The following is a 20,650-nucleotide window of genomic DNA, read 5'->3' as shown; positions in this document are numbered from 1 at the left end:
CACAGTGTGACGGCCTTTGGAGATAGGGCCTTTGGGAGGCAAGGAAGGTTAGATGGGGTCATGAGGGTGGGGTCACCTGATGAGATGAGTCCTTATGAGACGAGGAAGACAGACCAGAGTGCTCTCTCTCCCCCCACCTTGATCGTGGACTTCCCAGCCTCCGCACTGGGAGAAATCACTGTCTGCTGTGCAAGCACCCAATCTGTGGTATTTTGTTATGGCAGCCCGAGCCGAGGAAGACAGCGGCTTATTCATCACAGCATCCCTGAAGTCTGACACAGTGCCTGGCACACAGTAGCCTTGTGTAGTGAGTCAGTGCTGTGCCATCCCGACCTGGTCAATGGGACACACACCTCAGTAGTTCTTTACTCCAATAGACCCGGCCCCATCCCCACTGTGACCCAAAGCACCCATTTGTGAGAGGATCAGTCAGCTGGGGGTCAGTGAACAGGCATTCTCATGAGTTTCCACAGGGAGAAAAGCTGCCTTTAGGCCTGGGGTTACTGAGGTCCTACACACAACTGTTTGACTTGACCATTAAGCAGAAGCCCTTTGTGGATGGTACCGCATCCCACTGTACAGAAACTCACGCCCACTGATCTCTCCAGTACCTGCCTGCACCGCCCCTCAGGCACCTGATTCCACAGGGCCCCAGGGTTTCTGCAGGTCCTTCCATGCAGACAGTGGCTCTCTAATGCAGGCATGGGATTCCGGGATGCCTTCCTGGAGGAAGTGGGCTTGCTTGAGTTGGTCTCAGCATTTGCTAAGTGGCAAAGAGGAAGAAGCAAATGACTCTTGAACTTTCCCCATGATTAAAGTGGGTTTTGATGAGATCCAAGGCACTTGGCTTCCCTGAGCAGGGCAGGCTGGGGGCAGGGCTGCGGGAGAGGAGGAGGGCCTTACAGGAAGACAGGGAAGCACCCAGGGCGGGTGTGGGTCAGAGCAGGTGCCTAGGAAAACCCTTCTAATTTGGCTTCCTGCTGGTCCTGGGAGCTCAACTCTTAGACGAGCACACCTCCCGAGGTGTGAGAGTTCACACAGCGTCATTCATGATCAAAGACCACAGGAGTCAGCGGCCCCACCCCACCGCCCACCGAATGCTAACCATTACGGACACCGTGTTACCCAGCTAAGCTGGATCACCTCTGTATGTCTTCTTGTGACACTACAACAATTAGAGCTCCTACCAGATGAAGAGATTAAGCAAAACCTGAAGAGAGGGGTAACTGAAAGCCAGGGTGAACCCCACAGCTCCTGGAGAGGGTAACGCTTCTCTGAGTTCAGAGAAGAACCCGGCAGCCCCTGGGAGGCTGGCAGACACAGTTCATCCTCCTACAGAATCACACCAGAGTCCCCCCTTTTTCCTCTCACCTTCTGGCTATACAACCCTGATACCCCAAGACCCATCCCTCTCTGCAATTCCCCCTCCCCTTGTGGGAACACACAGCCCAAGGCTACAGCCCAGCTGGAGCCCTGGGTTCCTCTGTCGGCATCAGGGCCCCAGCACCCTGCTTTGGAAAGGCATGAGGGTGACCTCTGGGGGGCTGGGGGTCGCGAGGGCTGTGGGGGGAAGAGATCAAGTTGTCTTGGAGAGAGAAGAGAATACTGCCCTCCACCGCCAGCAAGAACTGTGCCTGGGCAGTTGCTATGCTCATGGCCAAAGCTCCCTGTCCTGGTCCTGGGGCAGACGGACCCCTCAGAGCACACACAGACCCGAGCTCAGTAAGGGAAGCTTAGAAAGGACAATGAGCCCACGTGAGATAGTCAGTCCTTCATTTTCCTCTTCTGCAACACCGGCATTGATGGGGATCCAGGTCTGATGGCCAGCCACACGGCATGCCCGCCCACCAGCAGGAGCAGCACATCTGAGTCCCCTGCTGCAGTCCTCCCCAAGCCGCCAAACCTCAGCTGAGCCCACCCCATGCCCCCGCCCTGACCAGCACACACATACCAGTCCTAGGGTCAGGCCAGCCATGACAGCACCCTGGGCTGCGGTGCACTGGGGGTTTAGAAGGACCATTTGAACCACTCACTCTTCCCCCAAACACGTACGGAATGGCCACCAAGTGCCAGGCCTGCCCTTGGCTCTGCGGATATGCTTGCCCCTCCTGAGCCGTGGCTTCTGGCTTCCATCCGTGGTATCACTGAGTCTCCTGAAACTCTTCAACTGGGCCAGCCCCTGGCCATCCTGCAGCCCGAGGGTGACAGGCTGGTGCTACAGCTGACCAGTCCAGTCCTAGGCCATTTCACACCAAGGAGCCTCTCCCTGAGCCGCACAGCCCCCTCACTCGGTGCCTGAGGGCTGGGGTCCCACCTCTCAGGAAGGATACAGACCGTCGCTCCAGGGCAAGTAACGTTTGATCAGCCCATCCCGGACCTTTCCCCGTCCCTCTTTGGGATGCTTCTGGAATTCTGTTCTCAGGTCTTCAGAGCCTTGAGGGAACCACCTTTTGATAGGGTCTTACGCCCTGGGGTCCTAAAAGCCACCATTCCTGACCATTCCCCATGCCCCACCCGCACCTCCGCAAACAGCCCCTCCCCCCGGGTCTGCGGGAGTCCAGGGGCGCTAAAGCCCCTCGTTCTTGGCGCCTGGGGTGGGAGCCAGGGCCCCCCGGTGGACGCGCTGGTGTTTGAGCAGGTGCTGCTTCTGGCTGAAGCCGCGGCCGCAGGCGGCGCACAGGTAGGGCCGCTCGCCCGTGTGGTTGCGCCGGTGCCGCGTGAGGTTGGGCTTCTGGCTGAAGCGGCGGCCGCACTCGGGGCACGGGTAGGGCCGCTCGCCCGTGTGGATGCGCCGGTGGATGGTGAGTGCCGACCACCACGAGAAGCTCTTGCCGCACTCGTTGCAGATGAACTGGCGCTGCTCGCCCGGCACGGCCAGGCCCGCCCGCGCCCGGCCCCACAGCGCGCCCCCGGGCCCCAGTGCTGGCTGAGGGCTGCGCGGCTGCGCCGAGAGGCCCGGGGGCGCCTCGACCGGCGGCTCGGAGCGCGGGGCGGCGCCCAGGCCGGCGGGCCCGGGGCACAGCAGCTGGGCCTCGGCGGCGGCGTGCGCGCGCTGGTGGGCCCGCAGCGCCGCGGGGCTCGGGCAGCTCTGGCCGCAGCTGGGGCAACGCGCCGCCTGGGCGCCGGGCAGGTGCGTGCGCTGGTGCTTGAGCAGGTGCTGCTTCTGGCGGAAGCTGCGGCCGCAGAGCTGGCAGGGGTGCGGGCGCTCGCCCGTGTGGTTGCGCAGGTGCCGCGTGAGGTTGGGCTTCTGGCTGAAGCGGCGGCCGCACTCGGGGCACGGGTAGGGCCGCTCGCCCGTGTGGATGCGCTGGTGGATGTTCAGTGACGACCACCACGTGAAGCTCTTGCCGCACTCGTTGCAGATGAACTGGCGCTGCTCGCCCGGCCCCGCCGCGGTGGGGACTGCGGTCCGGGCCTCCGGCTGGCGCCACCAGCCCTGGCAGAGCCCCAGCCAAGCCCACTCGGGGCGCGCCCGCGGCGGCCCTGGCCGCAGGCGACAAGCCCTGCGGGCTGCAGCGTCCCGCAGCAGCTCGTGCAGCCCAGCGCGGGCGCTCTGGCGGTCCCGGGCGTGCGCACGCTGGTGGATGCGGAGGCCGACCTGGTGGCGGAAGCAGCGCTCGCACTCGGGGCACGAAAGCGTGGCGGGCCGAGAGTGAGTCTTCTGGTGCTTGAGCAGGTGCTGCTTCTGGCTGAAGCGCCTGGCGCAGTCGGGGCAGCAGAAGGGCCGCTCGCCCGTGTGGTGCCGCTGGTGGCGCGCCAGGTTGGGCTTCTGGCTGAAGCTCTTGCCGCACTTGGCGCACAGGTAGGGCTTCTCCCCGGTGTGGGTGCGCTGGTGGATCTTCAGGGACGACCACCAGCTGAACCTCTTCCCGCAGTCCAAGCACACAAAGTGACCCTCGACGGCAGAAAGAGCAGGACTCAGGGGGCCAGGGGCTGCCCCGGGAGCCCGGGCGGCCAGCCTTCGGTCCTGCTCAGTGGGCGGGGTCCACCTTGGACCCCCAGTCTCCTCCTGTTCCCCCAAGGCTCGAGGCTTCCCCATGGTCTGGCATGGCGGGAGGCCCCGATGCTGCTGGAAAATGTTTTCCTTATCCTTCTCGGAAAGCGCGGCCTGCGGCACGGTTGTCTGCAGCAGCCACTCTGGCTTCTCTTGCTTGATCTTCATCAGCAGCCCATCTCCTGCCCGAGGCAAAGGGGGAGAGGAGGAGAGAGTCATTCAAAGTCGTGGGGTGGGGGGCGAGAGCTGGAGAGAGGAAAGACGTGCTGGGGAGTGGGGCGGTCGGCAGCGCAGAGCATAGCAGAAAGTAAGGCGGGAGAAAAGAAGGCAAAAGGAAGATGTTAAAAGGGAGAGGAGGGGAAGGTAGAAAGGACGATAGGTAAGGGCAGGTTGGGGTGTGGAGAAGGCAAAGGAAAAGTATAGGAAGGGAAAGAGGAGTGAATGCTGCTGTGCCAAGGACACCGCCTTCTCTGCCCGGGGCCCAGGAGATGCAGAGGTTAAAGAGACCAATCAGAGAAGCCTTCCCCCAGGGAGCAAGCAGAGAATGCCAAGTTTCAATATATCTCCTTCTTTTTCTAAAAGACTGCATGTGCTGGGAGCTTGCTAAGCGAGGGCATGCCAGTCCCTCAGTGGTCAGGTCACCAAGCCCCACATCACCGCCAGGCCCTCTCCAGGGCAGCAGCCACGGTGCGTGGATGCCTCATCTTCATGGACCTTGGCTGTTTGGCAACCTCACCTTTTTTTCAGCAAAAACAATAACAAGAAAGTAGGTCAGAAAGGTCTGAGCACCCAGAATAGGTGCTGCCTTGTCCTGGTACGAAACCTAGTCCACTTTACTCCCGAGAGGCCCCTAGGCACTGCTGCTCACCGCCCCTTACACCGTGCTCATGTCTACAGGCGCCGTTTCCCCAGCTCATGGACCTCAGGGAGCCGCAATGGGAAAGGTCTGCTACAAACACTCAGTGCAGCCTGGATGGTTCCATTTGCAGGAAGTTCAAAAGTTGGCAAAACTAGTCAGTGAGTTAGAAGCAAGAGATAATGGCTCCTTAGAGAGGGCCCAGTGATTGGAAGGGGGCCTGAGGGGACTTCTGGGCTCCTGGCAATCTTCTCTTTCTTGATCTGGGTACTGGTTACATGGGCATGTTCACTTTATAAGAATTTATAGAGCTTACAACCTATGCATTTTTCTGTGCGTTATATGTCAATAAAAAGTTTACAATCCATAAAAAGTAGGTGAAATGAAACAGCTGTGAACAAAAAAGAGAGAGAAACTCTATAACAGGCTCTAAGATGAAAAAGACAAAATAAACCCAAAGGAAGTAGGAGGAAGGAATTAATAAAGATAAAAGCAGTGATTATAGGATAAAAGGAACATATAGATAGAAAAAGGAGCCTGAAAATACTAAAATGCTGTGTATAGATGTTATATCAATTTGAAAAATCTATGTAAAATGGATGATTTTGTGAGGAAATATAAATTAACGAAACTGACTCACGTAGGTAGAAAATGTGTCTATATAAACAATTAGAAGAGACTGAACAGAAAGCCAAAGTTGCACCTCAAAAGTGGGGAGCAGGCCAGTTAACTATATAAACTGGTTCAACCTCAGCTTCAAGGGAAGGGTGGTTCCCAGCTTACGCAACAGGCGAGGAGGAGAGCAGGGCGGGAGCCTGCTCGCATGATCCAGGGTCAAAACAAGACAAGGGCGGGGCAGGCAGGAAATTGTAGGTTTATCGTTCTTTCAAAGTAGATACAGAAACAAACAAGCAAAAATGTTAGCAAAGCAGGTTCACAGTAGTAAAAGAACGACATTCTCATGACCTTGCTGGGATCTTCCCCAGGAAAGCAAAGATGGCTCGATACAATTCACGACATTAACTTTTGTAAAATGAAAAACCTTATACCATCTCCATAGGTGCAAAAAAGTCATATAAAATTCAACATCATTTCTGGAGGGAGAGAAGGAAGGAGGGAGGGGGAAGAAAATAAAGAAGGAAGGAAGCTCTTAGCAAACTAGGAATATAGGGAAACTTTTGCTAGGCTGACAAAGGAGCTATACTAGAAAGTGCAGCAAATGTAACAACCAAAGCCAAAGCTTAGCAGCCCATTCAGGTCAGGACAAGTGGAGGATGCTCGCTGTCACTGTCACTCCTCAACAGTGTCCTTGAGGAACCAGCCAAAGCATAGGAGGAAAAATAAAAATACACATAAATATTGGCAAAGAAGAGAAAACTTGCATTTGCTGATGATTATTAACCCACAATGTGCAAGAGAATCCACTGACAAAATATTAGAAATAAGAGTTTCAGCAAGATTGCCAGATACAAAAACATACAAAAGCTCATAACTTCTTAAAAGTGGCAATAAAAGCTATAAAATAACTGGGAATATACCTAATACACATGCAAAATTTATATAAAGAAAAACATTAAACTGTATTGAAGGAATAAAGAAAATGATACATTGTATTCTTAGATGAGAAGGAAAGAAGCTCTTTACTGCAAAACAATGTTTAAATTCAGTGTACTCCTAATTAAGTACATAAAATTTATAATGTGCATAAATCACCCAGAAAATTCTAAAATGAGCAAGGAAGAATTTGGCTTATACAACATTAAAAGCTAAAATACGACCACCACACACCTGTTAGAATGGCTACAATCCAACACCAAATGCTGGTGAGGATGTGGAGCAACAGGAACTCTCATTCATTGCTGGTGGGGATGGAAAATGGTACAGCTGCTGTGGAAGATAGTTTGGCAGTTTCTTACAAAACTAAACATACTCATACCCCAGGATCCAGCAATCACTATGCTAAGTATTTACCCAAAAGAGTTGAAAACTTATGTCCACACAAAAACACACATACAGCTTTTTAGCAGCTTTATTCATAAACATCAAAACTTGGAAGCAACCAAGAGATGTCCTTCAGGAGGGAACGGAGAAACTGTGGTACTCCAGACAAGGGAGTATTATTCAGTGATAAAAAGAAATGAGCTATCGGGGCTGGCCCCGTGGCCGAGTGGTTAAGTTCGCACGCTCCACTGCAGGCGGCCCAGTGTTTCGTTGGTTCGAATCCTGGGCGCGGACATGGCACTGCTCATCAAGCCACGCTGAGGCAGCGTCCCACATGCCACAACCAGAAGGACCCACAACAGAGAATATGCAACTATGTACTGGGGGGCTTTGGGGAGAAAAAGGAAAAATAAAATCTTTAAAAAAAAAAAAAGAAATGAGCTATCAAGCCATGAGAAGACATGGAGGAAATGTAAACGCACATTACTAAGTGAAAGAAGCCAGTCTGAAAAGGCTACACACTGTCTGATTCCAACTATATGACATTCTGGAAAAGGCAAAACTATGGAGACAGTCCAAAGATCAGTAGTTGCCAGGGGCTGGGGAAGGGATGAATGGGTGGAACACAGAGGATTTTTAGGGCAAAGAAATTGTTCTGTATGATACTGTAATGGTGGATACAGGACATTATGCATTTGTAAAACCCACAGAATGTACAACATAAAGAGTGAACCTCAACGTAACTATGGACTTTATTTAATAATAATATATCAATAAAGGCCCATCAGTTGTAACAAATGTACCACACCACGCAAAATGTTGATAATGGGAGACGCTGGAGGGAGGCGCTGTAGGGGAACTCTCTGTACTTTCTGCACAATTTTTCTGTAAACCTAAAACTGCTCTAAAAAGTAAAGTCCATTAAAAAAAAAGTTCTGACTGGTGCAGCTGCTATTGACGTGGCTGCTCTGTGCTGAGCCTGGTGAGGTGAGGCTGTGAGTCAGATTCCCTTCCAGCAAAGGAAAAAAGCTAAACAGTGTCGAATACAAACCATAGGCAGGTCAACGGAACAGAAGAGTTTGATACACGGTGCAAGGTGGCCTTCCAAGTCAGCTGTGCAAGGCTGGCCTATTCATCGATTTAGGACCAACTAATCATCTTCTGGGGAAAAATGTTGAGTTAGATTCCTAGTTCATACTGTTTATAAAAATCTGTTCCAGGTGGATTTAAGTGCTGGTTTAAAAGAAGAAAATACAAGTATTATAAGAATTCGGAGAATTTGTTTAGTATCTAGAGGTCATTAAAACCTTTCTTAAACAGGATACAAAACATAAAAACAAAAGCTACCACAAACATAAGTAAAATAGAAATGATAGTTTGGGGCAGCATTTTCCAACAGGGCTTTCTGTAACAGTGAAAATGTTGTACACCCGAGCTGCCCAATACAGCAGCCTCTAGCCACATGTGGTGACAGCGCTTGAAGCGTGGTTAGTAAAACTGAGGAACTGAATTTATTTTCTTTTATTTAACTTAATTTAAATCTAAATTTAAATTTAAATAACCATATATGGCCAGTGGCCACATACGGGACAGCACACGTCTAGGAGAAAACACGTGCAGATACCCACCAGGGCTCCCTGTTCCAGCACTTAACAGACACTTCGCTCTCCCATCTCAGCAAATTTCTACATGGGGTGCATGTGTGTGTGCGTGTGTGTGCATGTGCTCCCTTGCCTGGTAAGTCGTGGCTGGGCTTTGTCCTCTTCTTAGCTCCCATAGTCTGTCTTTGTTCCATCCTTTGATGTGACCTTCAATGTCCTGGTCCCGCCCTGCAATTCTACAGTCCGTAAGCTGCTAGTGAGGGCAGCAACTTACACTCGACTACAGAGGGACAGGGAAGACGGGTCTGGGGGAGGACCTATGGTTGGCTCCCACCTCCCATCTTCTTTCTTACCTCTGCTGGCGCCAGCCAGGCCACTCTCCATCCCCAGAGGCCCTCAGCATCAGTGTGGCGGCTCCCTGCCCTGCCGTCTGCAGGAGAGATGGGAGCAAAGAAGGAGAGTTGGCCTGGGGGACAAGGACAAAATGGGTTTCCCAGTCCTCCCGTCACACCTCATAGAACGTGTTCCCTCTTTTTCAAGAGCTTTTCCATCCATGACCTCAGTTGAAATGTGCAGGGTTTTTTTTAATTGGACACACACATGCTAGGCAGGTAAAAGAGGCATAATCTCCATGTTATGAAGAGGAAACTGAGCCCAGAGAGGACCACTGACATGGTCCACATCACAGAGGTGGCTGAATGGTGGACGTGGGCAAGATCCCAGGTCTTCTAACTCCCAGACCAGACCTCATGCCCACACTCTCAAAACCGGCAGGGTGGGGTGTGAAGGGTGCCACCCGTGAGAACCAGGCAACTCTAGGAAGTTTAGAGACCTGCCTGGGTGGTCATGCAGACCCCCTGGAAGGCAGAACAATCCGTCCAAAACCACCTCCGCTCTCTGCCAAGGGCCCCTCCCAGCTCCAGGGCAAACCTTCCAGGGAGCCTCCCAGCCATCCCTCGCGCCCCCGGAACACACATAGTCCACCCAGGGTACTAGTTAGTTAGCTAGCTACTAGATTACTAGCTTGCCAAGCTGGGGCTCTTCTTCCTCTCTAATGCTCAAGTCTTCGAACATCTCCGACCGGCTCATCCCACACCTGGAACGTGATGGGGCCGGGTCATGCTGCTCCGAGTCCTTGGCCCGGTGCTGGCTCCCTCTGCCCCAGATCTCCGCACGGCCCCTTGCCTCTCTCAGGCCTCTGCCTAAATGTCACCTCCTCACAGCAGCCTTCCCTGCCTGCTCTGCAAAGTCACAGCCCTAACTCCACCTCACCTTCCTCCAGGATGCTTTTCGCCACCTGATGTGACATTTACTTATCTGTTTATTCCTGGTCACTGCGAGGACAGGAACTTTTTGTGCTCACTGCGGAGTCCCCAGGGTCTGGGAATAGGGCCCCTACACAGAGGGCACTTAACACCTGTGTGTGGCACGAAAGTGCTGCCAGCTGACCACACTCACATGGGGCTGCTGGGGGTTCCCTGCCTCCACGCCGGAGCCCTGCGCGGCCTCTCCCAAGGCCAGGGACCTTGCTTCACATGCCGGCTCCCCGTCAACCCCTGCACTCCCAAAGGCCCCAGCCAGGATCTGCAGCTGTCGCTCAACTCATGCTGCACTACCTGCTGCTACCAAGGGGCTTTTCCAGGTGTCAGTCAGAGCTTCCGTCCAGGTGCCTCGGCTCAACCACCTCCCAGGAGACCCAAGCTTCCCTTGCTCCCCACCTCAGTGGGCATATGGGAAAGCCCCCCAGAGACGCCATCTGAAGGGTCTCACCCCTCCCCTCTCCCAGGTGTCCTTCCAGCAGCCACTCGGGGGACAGAGACCCAGGCTGGGAATCTGGACCCTGCCCAGAGAGGCGGGGGTGTAAGGGTAAATACGAATCCAAAAACCAGAAAAATCGTTTTCTCAGGTGCAAAAAGGAAGACTTTCCCCATAACCACCATCCCTTTCTTTTGAAAACCTGTCACTGTGCATTTTTCTCTGCCCCTCTGACATGTCTGTAAATCTTTTTAAAAGCTCAATAAGCCTCTTGCCAGCTCCACACCCCGGGACTGTCCTCTCAGGACCTGGGAGCCAGCTCTTTGAGATGTAACCATCAAGGGAGATAGGGCCCTGTCTCCAAGCCCCCGTGGTGCCTGGCCCCAAGCCATCAAACCACCTCCTGTTATAGACAGGAGAAGCGTGTTTCTCCTTTGGAGAAAGGCAACCCGCTAACACAGGTGGTCACCCCAATTACCTCGTGAATTTGGGATGAACTGTGTGTGCAAATGGCGCCGTCAGGTCCTCTCGCCTGAGGACCAGGTACGGCTTATCTGGGGAAGGTGTGTGGGGGCTGCATCTGCTGTGCTGTATAACAGGGCGAGATTTCTTTCCGTCTTTGCAGTCTCTTAGGGGATGGCCGGTGATGTGCCTCTCATTCTGGTGTAATGCTTATTCAATTAAAAAAACTGTTCCCTTTCTCTCCTACTTCTGTGGGGAGCTTTTCTGAGTTGGCAGGAGATTTTGTTTTTAATTCCATTTCCCTAGCAAGGGCCTGCTCCACACTCCTACTGTGGTTTCTATAAGAAAGTGTCTTTAAGACACTAAAACCTGCCTGTGGTGCAAAGAAAAGGTGGCCGCAAGAAGAGGGGAGGAGAAGGCCACCGTGGGGCCCTGATGGATGCTGTTGCTCCTGCCTTAGCGCCCCCCTTCCCTCCAGGTTACTCTGTGTCCCAGGGCTGGGGAAGCCTCTCACCAACTGGAGATTCAATATCTGCCTAAAAAGACGCAGAGGACTGGCAAGCAGGGAGCCCACCTCGACGTGGGGAAACTCAGACCGGGGTGCCAGAAGCCAGGCCATAGGGCAGGGGTGAGGACAGAGGGCGGGACTTGGCCTTATTCACAAAACCCCAACACAACACAACAGAGACCCCTGGAGCCCCAATCAGTCCTCCTTGATCCACTCTGTCTCCCAAGAGGTGTTAGGACCTAAAAATCGCCTCGGGGGCAGAGGGCTTCAATGCTTGGTGAACAATTCACAGCGAGTTACCAGAGGGGCTCCTCCCCCATCCCTGGACACCTCTGTCCGGGCCTCACCAGGGCTCAGGGAAAGCAGAGCTTGTGGCCCAAGGAGGCACAGAGTGGAAACAGAAGGAAGGGGACCCTCATGGGGAAGAAGTAAGACATGAGAGGGCGGAGGTAGAAGGGGAGGCACAGAGGACAGGGTGGGGGGCAAGTAGGCCATGTCTCAGAGGCCCCCTCCACCTTTGTGCTCAGGTGGGATGTGTCTGCAAAACAGGCCAGCAGGTGTCATGCAGACAAAACCCTGAGACAGCCAAACCGAGGGAAGTCCCCAAGTGGGGCCACGTCTTTCCAGGCCAGCGAGCCCCAGCTGCGCCTTCTCTGCCTTCTCTCTCGTTCTGCCTTCTGCCTGCTATGCCACACTGCACACCCCTTCTTACCCACCACGCTCCTGCCCCACGTGACACATCACTCAGCTGACCCGAGAGATGCCCAGGAACCCGGTGAGCAGGCCGCCCAGCAAAACGCCCCGCCCGGAAAACAGGAGGCAACAGGGGCCAACCCACCACCCCCACCAGTGCCCACACGGAGTCTCTGAAGGCCACTTGGTCTATCATGCAGGGGTAGACCCCAATCTCCAGTGACCTTTCCCCTCCCTGCCCAGCAAGTTCTGTGGAGAGCAGGGCACATGCAGGGGATGGGTCTTGGGACAGGGCTCTGGTCACCTCCCCGTTCGCAGCCCCTGGCTCTGGGCCCAGCCCTCCACACACTGGGTCAGGCTGCAGTCAGGGTGAGAGCCCCCTTAATAGGAAGGCCTCCACCGGGGCAGCTGCCATGACAACTGCCAGAACACACAAAGCGGGGATTGTGGCCTGCAGCAGGTGGTGAGGTCTGGGGACAGAGGAAGGTAACAAAGGAGCTTTGGTCTTAGCAGAAACTTGGGGACAGGGAGGGGGTGGACAGCAGCGGGGTTGAGGAGAAAGGCCACAGGCTGGGAAAGGCAGGACAGGGACATGTCCAGGTCTCCCCACATCCTCCCAATCTCAGGCCCCGGGAACTTTTGCACCAGCCAAGCATATCTCTCTTCATAGACTTAGGCCCCAGGCCGGGAAGGAGAAGTGGATGGCGCCCCGCATGTCCTTTGTCACCAGTGGAGTGGGGACTGGCCACATGCCTTCCACCAGGTGCTGAGGCTGAGGGGTGACATCTCCCCAGACTCCAGTCAAAGACCCAGCTCCCAGGCCCTGCTCAGCCACGAGCCCCCACCCAGGGCCACACTCAGGCTGCTCACCTATACCTACAACCCTCACCCCCACAGGAAACCGGGCAGGAGACGTCTTCCCCAGGCACAGCATACCCTCCACGTCCAGCTCCCCCCTCTGCCCTTGTCCGCCACACCAGTGGGGGCCATGCTGGCCACCTTTCTATAACCCACATCTTTCCCATCCTCCAGCCAATTTAACCCTAGCTGGTCCCCGGTGCATCACCCAGCCCACCCCGCCTCCCACCTTTTCCCCACACGCTCTGAGCCCACTGGCCTGCCCTCTGCCTTATTTCCTCAGTGGTTCCAGTTTCCCTGAAGCAGGTCCCGCTTCTCCTCTCCTTGCCCTGACCCACTGCACTGGCTGCACAGGTCATGCCCAGGGAGCGCGTCTGCAGACTGTGGACCAGGCCAGTGTTTGCTGGGGGGCAAGGGTGCACGGGCTGCAGCCAGTCTCCACCCTCCGCAGGGTGTGCTCTCAGGGTACTCCCTGGGTGCGGAGGCTCTGCCTCTCCTACCCTCATCCCTGAGGGGAGTGGGGGCTTCCCTGATCACCTCAATATTGATCTGGCTGTGGAAAGAAGAGGCTCTAGACTCTAACAGGGAGAGGGGGAGTGCCACCGCCTGCTGAGCACCGACTATGTACAAAGCACGAGCACCGCCCATTCCGTCCTTCACAATCACGTCCGGCTCAGGAAGCACGGGCCCAAGGTCGCACAGCTAGGAAGTGCTCAAGCCAGGACTGAAGTGGGGTCGGCCTGCCCCACGTCACCTCTGAAGAGAAGGTACAGGATTTACCAAACCTAAACTACCAGTCCTGCATTTTGTTTGGCTTCTGTCCCCACATGGGATTATTTAAATTTATATAAATTAAATTAAAAATTCAGTTTCTCAGTCACACTGGCCACATTTCAAGTACTCAACAGCCACATGTGGCTAGAGCTCCCATAATGCCAGCAGAGAAGAAAATTTCCAAGTTCACAAAGTTCGATTGGGCGGCGCCACACTGTCAGCCCCAGGAAGGCAGGAGCTGCCCTGCCTGGTCCCTGAAATGCAGAAGGTGAATGAATGAATGAACAAAAGAAATGGAGGACTGGAGCGGGGCTCCTCTGCCCCCAGCACTTCATCCCTAAACACAAAAACCTCAGGACCAGTAAGGATGTCCTCCGCCTGGGAAACTGATTTCAGTTAATATCAGTGAAAGTTTCATTTGAAATATCCAGTCATAGGCACAGGAGAAGAAACTGGTATAAACACGAAATGCATACACAAACACATCCAGAGACAATCAAATCTAACATCCAACACAGCTAAGTAAACAAAAGTTCAAAGATGCAAAAATACAGAGATATGCCAACACCCGCAAAACTGCACATGTGAAGTACAAAGAAATTGAGGGACCTGAAAACCCACAGACACACCTACAGCTCCTCAGAGACACAACTGTGCCGACGTGAACCGCGTAAGCACAAATCACACCGGTGGAAACAGAAATGTGAATCTATGCTGATATAGATGCCCTCCCACGTCCATGCCCATCCCAGCAGGCCCACTGCTCCCAGGAACGGGCGACACGTCCACGGTGAGCCAGGAAGCTCCAAGCAGAGATGGAGCAGAGATGGGAGGAAGTATGACAAGGGACAGTCACCTATTGGGTTACCTGTGCTAGAGGGAGGGGTGGCATGAGGCCAGCGAGAGCTGCAGCTGGCTGGGGAGAGGCTGGAGCGGGACAGAAAGCCCTAGAAAGAGAACTAGGCTCTGCCCAGCAAGCCCAGTGCAGCCTGAGACCCCCTTGCAAGGCCAGGTGCCCAGGGGTCTGGCCCAGGAGGAAGCAGCAGGCCCCTTCCCTTTCCTGTGACCCTGAGCCCCCACAGGCTAGCTCCTCAGCCGAGGCTGCCCGTTGCACGCCAGGAGCCCTGAGTTCCAGCCTTCCTGTCCTTGGCAAGTCACTGCGCCTCCAGGCCCAGTTTCCCAACGATGAAGATGCCTGACACCTCCTGCTCCGCGGCTTTGTCACGAGCATCAGATGAGGCGAGTCCACGGCAACACTACACCTGCTGAAGCCTATAAACCGGCAGGGCCTCTTCGCTCCCACTGTTGTAGCCTGAGAACAACACGCGTTGGCATTTTCCAAGCCCTCTCTGCCAACGCCCCCACTGCTGTCCCTCTTCCTAAACCATCACTCCTTCAAGCTGCTTCAGAATCTTCCGAGGCCCCCAGCATCCACACAGTAACCCCAAACTCTACTCACCAACTGGGGTGGGCCTCACAGGAGGAGAGGGCGTGGGCACGGTTTTTACTATGGGGACTACGTGCAGAGCCATGCGCTCAACAGAGCAGCCCCAGGTACAGCTTTGGACCCCCGGAGCCCAGGTGGAGACCTGGCGAGGAGAAGGGGCTCCGCTGGGCTGGTGAGGGTGCCTAACCCGGTGGGGGTGGAGGGGCTGGGTGGGCAGTGGTAAGGAAAGCACGGCCGGGGGCCTGAGCGCCAGGCAGGGGCTGGACTAGAAGCCGTGGACACTTCTGCTGGCCTGCGGCTCGAAGGCTCAGCTCAGGTGAGCCGCGATGGCCTCATGCCCCAACTTTGTTGCGGGGGAGGGAGCCAGTGTGGCCTCTGTCTCCCAGGACCAGTTCCACAGCCACCAGGCCCTGCCCTAAGACCAGTCCTACATAGGTCACTGCAGCACAAGGCCTGTCCCCTGGGTGGTGCTCTGGCTGGCCTCTGGATGGTCAGCTCCCTCTCCAGGCATCGAGTCTCCTGTACCTGGACCCACCAGACCCCGCACCCTCCTCTCATCCACAGTTTATGACCAAGGAGGACACACAAACCAATTGCTAACAAGTGGCTTTAAAATGTTATTGGAAAGGCAAGCGCCTGATTCCTACCTTATCCAGCCCAGTGTCCACGGACAGACAAGCAGGCCCAGAGGTCCTACCCAGACCAGGTGAGTGTCGCCTCCATCATTTAGAGGCTGGCCTCCGCCCCCAACCCCAGCTTAACGCATGCTCAGCCCACCCCTAACCCTTCTACAACTCCCACAACAGCTCCGCAGCCCCTCAGCACCCCCACCCCATCTTCCTCTCCCATTACCCACCCTGCTCCTCAAGAATGCCTCCCTCCTCTGCGACTCCCCAGATCCCACCAGTGTCCCCCCATTGTTACCCTTCCTCCCAGCCCTGTCGCTTCCCCATCTCCCACTCCAGCTTCTCTACACCTCAGCCTCCCAAACACAGTGGTCCTCAGTCTTAGGAGAGGACAGAGGTGGGACAAGGCGGGGGGGGGGGGGGGCCAGGCCATCATCCCACAGAAATGGAATGCCCTAGCGAAAAGAGCCCAGGACTGGGGGGCCAGCCACTTGCCTCTCTGGGCCTCAGTTTCCCCATCTGCAAATGGAAATAATCATGCTTGCTCTTGTGTGCAGAATTATGATATCAAGGAGGGGGAGGGTGGGGATAGTATGAAAGGACTCTGAAAAATATTCAAGGTGCAGAGAGAATTCTTTTAGGGCCCCCACACTGTAAGACTGTACCTCAGGGTTGCCCTGGTAGGAACAGCAGGGTTGGTGACTTCAGTTGCTTCCGCCAGCACTCCCTTGGGACCAAGTCCAAGGACAGCTAGCTGCCTTATCCCAGCATGCCTGCCCACCTCCTGGAGGTCCCCAGTTTGGACCCCAGGCCAGTCCCTGAGACATCTCCTTCCAGGACTGCTGCCTCCACCTGCCGGACATGCACACCTTTGCTGGCACTGTCCCACCCCTACACCTCCCTACCCCCATGCCTGTCCCACACCCACGGCATCCCCATGCATCTTTGCTCATCTGTGCCCTTTAGAAAAGGGCTCCTCCTCCCCAAGTCCTCCTCCCCAAGTCCAAGACTCAGGAGCCTGCCAGGGCTGGGGGACCCCATTCCCTGATCAGAAGGCAAGGCACAAAACCAACTGCTAACAACACTTTGAGCAGGTGTCACACTTTAATGCATAAACAGTTTTCCATTCCTTGCTGCAGTCTAAGGAGCTTGGAAAGGGTAAGCAGTGTTGCCCCCTTGTTGAATTAGGAGAGCAAGGCCCCGAGGAGCCATTCCCTGCCTCAAAGAGAGTGACAAGGAGCGCTTCCTCAAGCCACCACCCCCCACCACCGCCCCACCAAAACCTCGGATTCCTCAGCTTAACCCTCACCAGGGGGCAGGTAGGATGACAGACCGCCTCCACCCTGCTCTGCACTTTGCCCTGGGCATCCCTTGCCTCTCCAGGGGGACAGGGAGTCTTCAGCAGGCCTCTCAAAACCACCACCACCTTCCTACCACAGACACAACCCTCAAAGTCCCCGGGGAACTAAGCCATCCCAGTGCTCTTTTTAATACCTGCAAGATCTCCCACTGCCGCTGCCTTAGTTCAGCCCTCAGCACCTCTCCCCTGGAGGCTGCACCTGTTTATAGCCTATCTTGCCCCTCCAACCCAGGTGCCACCCGGAACTCAACGCACCTTTCCGAAAATTACAGTTTGGACATGTTTCTACTTTGCTTAAAATACTTCAATGGGTCCCCAGCACTTTCACATTCAGCTAGAAGTTTCTTGGCAAGACGGTTCAAAATCTGGCCTCTGCTCACCTTCCTCACTGCACCCCAACCCACCCCACTGCCCCAACAGGCATGACCTGGAGTGTCTTCACACGCCTGTGACCAGCCTTGGAACAGCCTTGCCCAACTCTCCCCTGCCCAGCCCAGATCAGGGGTCACTTCCACCAGGAAGCCTTCTTGGAGATGCCAGGCTGGGTTAGGGGCTCTTCTCGCTGTAACCTGTGCGCCCACACAACCCGGTGCCATCTACATGATGTAATAATAATTCGTCTGCCTCCACAACGAGCCTGTAAACCTCTCAACACACGGAGTGTTTCTCTCTTCCCAACACCCAGCACAAGGTCCTGTATGCTATAAACCATTAATAAAAATTTTAATAATCACTTATACAAAAGAAATTTAAACCCAAAACAGATTAGAAGCACAGAATCATGGAACTTTGAGTTGAGACTAAAACCCTCTAATCTCTTCCTTTCACAGATGAACCCAGGGACCCAAAAGAACAGCTAAGGTGAAGCCTAGACATCACCCAGCCTCAGCCTCCAGGGCTCTGACCACACCCAACCCCGGGTCTGGCTGACCAGGACCCACTCCAGGCTCCATCCTGCCCCAAGGGCTGGAGGGAGCAGCACTTTTATATTTTCCGCCTTTACAGGGGAAGAAGCCTCCAGCCCCTACCCCCACCCCCACTTAGATCTTGGCTCCGCACCCACTTTCCTGGAAGCCAGGTTTGGGGGAGACCCCCACACATACACACTTCCGATTTCCGTGGTGCTTCTCTCTCATTGTTCTCACACCCATCCTGATGCCCGCTCGTTTAATCATTTATTAAGCTCCTACTATGTGTCACTCTGCGCGAGCACCGGGGTTCCTGCCCTCCGGGAGCTCGGTCTTTTGGGGAGACTGACACAGCTCCCGAACGGCGGGACAGCGCTCTGCTCGAGCGCGCCCGGAGGGGCCGAGGGGCAACGTCCCCGCTCACCTCCCGGTCCCCGCTCTCAGGACCTCACCGCCACCCCGCTCTCTGCCCCGGCCTGCAGCCCCTCCCCACGCACGACCTGGGCCCCTTTCCCCAGGGGCTGTGTGGGGTGAGGAAAGTTCGGGGCCGGAGCGCGGGGGCTCAGGGGACCCCGAGGCCGCCTCAGCCCGAGGCAGGCTGGAGGCAGCGCGGGAGGAGCGGGCCGGGCGCTGGCCCCACGGCACAGTCCGTCCCACCGCACGCCCCTCCCCGCCCAGATTCACAGGGACTCGCAGGGAGGGGACAGGAATAAATACCTTGACTTTGTGGCTAAGGTTAACGGGAACTGCCACCCCGGGGCGACTTGGGCACTGGGCTCTCCGGCCCCGCCAGTCCGGGGGCAGCGGGGCGGGTGCGCACCCCTGATTGGCGGGCGGGCCTGGCCGTCCCCCGGGCCGCCCCGCTGCCCGATTGGCGGCGCCGCTCAGATGACCGGCTCGGCCCTATCGGAGAAGCCCGCGGGGCGGCCCCTTTGTTCTCCGGAGCCAATGGCCGGCGTGGGCGGGCTGACCTCGCCCCCCGCGGGGTCTCTCCGGGCCCAGCGCGGCGTTAACGCGTTGGCCGCCGGGCGCTGGGCCGAGGGCCGGGGCTCCGAGGGGAGGGGGAGGGGGGCGAGGCCGAGGCCGGGCTGCTGGAGACCCGACGGCGCCGCGGACCCCCTCCTCCCCTCCCCGCCGACTCGCGCTCTGAAATCGGTCCGGGCACTCGGCACCTCTCGGTCCGACTCAGGCACGCGCCCGCAGCGCTCTTGGTGCCCGGTCCGGGGAACGAGACGCACGACCTGCGCTCCGACGCTCACACTCGCGTGTGTATTTGACACGGCGCTGGTACTTGACACTGCAGCACACCGGGGTTTAGAGTGGGATGGGCGTGTCGGTGCGCCCTCTGCACGCGCGCCGCCCAGGCACGTCGTGGGCGCGTGATGCACGACCCCGGGTCTCTGGGAGAGACTTAGCGTTAAGTCCAAGCCCCCCGCCACGCCCCCATCCCCGCCGCTTTCTAGTGGAGGAAACGGCGACCTGCGGAGGTTACGTTCCTAGGTCGAGTGTCGCTGCTGATTTAGAGGCAGGGTCCAGACCGCCAAGGAGGGTCTCTGTTCCTGGGGACCTTCAGGGAAGAGAATTTTCCCATATACCCACCCTGATTGGAAGGAAATGCTCCTTTATGTCGATAAAATTCCTGACGCTGCTACCTCAAAGGGGCCAGCTAGCTCAACTCCCACTGGCAGGATTCTCTGCAGAGCTGCTTAGAAACGGCCGTTGGGACCCGACGGTGACACAAACAGAAGCTGGGCCTCGCTCCGGACTGCCACAAACCTTATCCTTAAGCCGGTGGACCTTAATTGACCAGTCAGCAGCTGCCTACTAAGCACTTGCCACGGGCCGGCTGCCATTTGGCCTCATAACACAACAGAAACTGGGGGACCGAGTTTCTGTCAGTTATGCCACAAAGTTCATGTGTAGTTTTTACAAAAGACACTTTCTGTCTCTGGACTTTGACTTACGTGTAAAAGGGTTAATTATTTTCTAGTTACACACGTGCCTTGCTGATTTTTGCAGGACCCTAAGTGGTTCTGTTCTCCATAGAAACATTTGTAGAGTATAAAACCCTACTCAGAGGCCAGACGCCACCAGGCCATCAACTCTTTCAAGAGTCGCATTCATCTCTCTATTTTCCAGAGTACCTGGTGGAGGTGCAGTGAAGGCTCGTGGATTCCAGGAGTCTAGTTCCAGATCTGTGACGGGCCCCGAGTGGGAAAGTCATTTCCACTCTCAGGGCCTGTTCCGTCCTCTGCAGAGTGAAAGACTTCCTCCAGAGTGAGAGTTCATGACAAGGGTATTTCAAGGCGGGAAGAATAAAGCACATCTGAGATCCTATTTCCATTAAGCAAAAAAAAAAAAAGGGGGACACTACATATGTATGTTTGCAAATGCACAGAAAAAATGTCTAGAAGGACACCCTCAAACTCTTTACATGGTGTAGAGAAAAGACATGGGGAGTAGGGTGGGGGAAATGAAGGAGTTTCACATTAAGAATAAATGTGAATATGTCAGCATTGTTTAATTTTGACAAGATAATATAATAGTTTTCTAAGTGTAGAAGAAAAAAGAGAGAAAAACCCTGGACTCTTCAGAAGAGAAGGGCAGCTCCTGTCAGCAGAGCACTGACCCCTCCAACCGGGCCAGTTCCTCCTTCAACACTGCGGCCAGCATGTGCCACGCTGAGCAAGGACTTGGGACCACCAGGTCCCCCGAGGGCCTCAGGAACCACGGGCAAGTTCACTCTGTCCCTGCTTTACCAGCCCCCTCAAGGCCACTTCTGTGGCATTCCCTGACCTTTGGACCTCTCCTCACCATCTGTACCTGAAAGCAGTGGGCAGCATAGCACTAGAGGCCACCCACACCCG

The 20,650-nt window shown here is 55.5% G+C and overlaps 1 protein-coding gene and 1 long non-coding RNA gene across 5 annotated transcripts; one reads left to right on the top strand and one right to left on the bottom strand.

The window, feature by feature from the left end:
- Positions 1-1,756: 1,756 nt before the first annotated feature.
- On the bottom strand, positions 1,757-19,514 carry ZNF775 (zinc finger protein 775). 4 transcript variants are annotated; one of them, XM_023639941.2, is made up of 3 exons: positions 19,383-19,514; positions 8,746-8,822; positions 1,757-4,176 (listed from the first exon to the last, which is right to left on the bottom strand). In XM_023639941.2, the coding sequence occupies exons 2-3, from the start codon at positions 8,774-8,776 to the stop codon at positions 2,567-2,569; spliced, it is 1,641 nt and encodes a 546-aa protein (XP_023495709.1). In that variant the 5' UTR covers positions 8,777-8,822; positions 19,383-19,514; the 3' UTR covers positions 1,757-2,566. The 4 variants fall into 4 exon arrangements, with proteins under 4 accessions (XP_023495709.1, XP_023495707.1, XP_023495708.1 ...); XM_023639939.2 differs by lacking the exon at positions 19,383-19,514 and adding an exon at positions 18,501-18,662; XM_023639940.2 differs by lacking the exon at positions 19,383-19,514 and adding an exon at positions 16,181-16,377.
- LOC138923847 (uncharacterized) lies at positions 18,818-20,296 on the top strand. Its single transcript, XR_011438038.1, has 2 exons — positions 18,818-19,048; positions 19,923-20,296. It is a non-coding gene; the product is annotated as an uncharacterized lncRNA (long non-coding RNA).
- The last annotated feature ends 354 nt before the right edge of the window (positions 20,297-20,650 follow it).

The sequence above is a fragment of the Equus caballus genome, chromosome 4 (genome assembly GCF_041296265.1).
Source record: "Equus caballus isolate H_3958 breed thoroughbred chromosome 4, TB-T2T, whole genome shotgun sequence".
Taxonomy (NCBI): domain Eukaryota; kingdom Metazoa; phylum Chordata; class Mammalia; order Perissodactyla; family Equidae; genus Equus; species Equus caballus.
The sequence above is the reverse complement of the archived record's forward strand: the minus strand, read 5'-3'. Positions and strand labels throughout refer to the sequence as shown.

Coding starts and splice junctions, on each gene's coding strand:
- ZNF775 (XM_023639941.2), bottom strand. CDS start 8,776: ATGGAGAGTGGCCTGGCTGGCGCCAGCAGAG. Junction 4,177..8,745: donor CCTGGCTGGCGCCAGCAGAG/GTAAGAAAGAAG, acceptor TGCCTCGGGCAG/GAGATGGGCTGCTGATGAAG.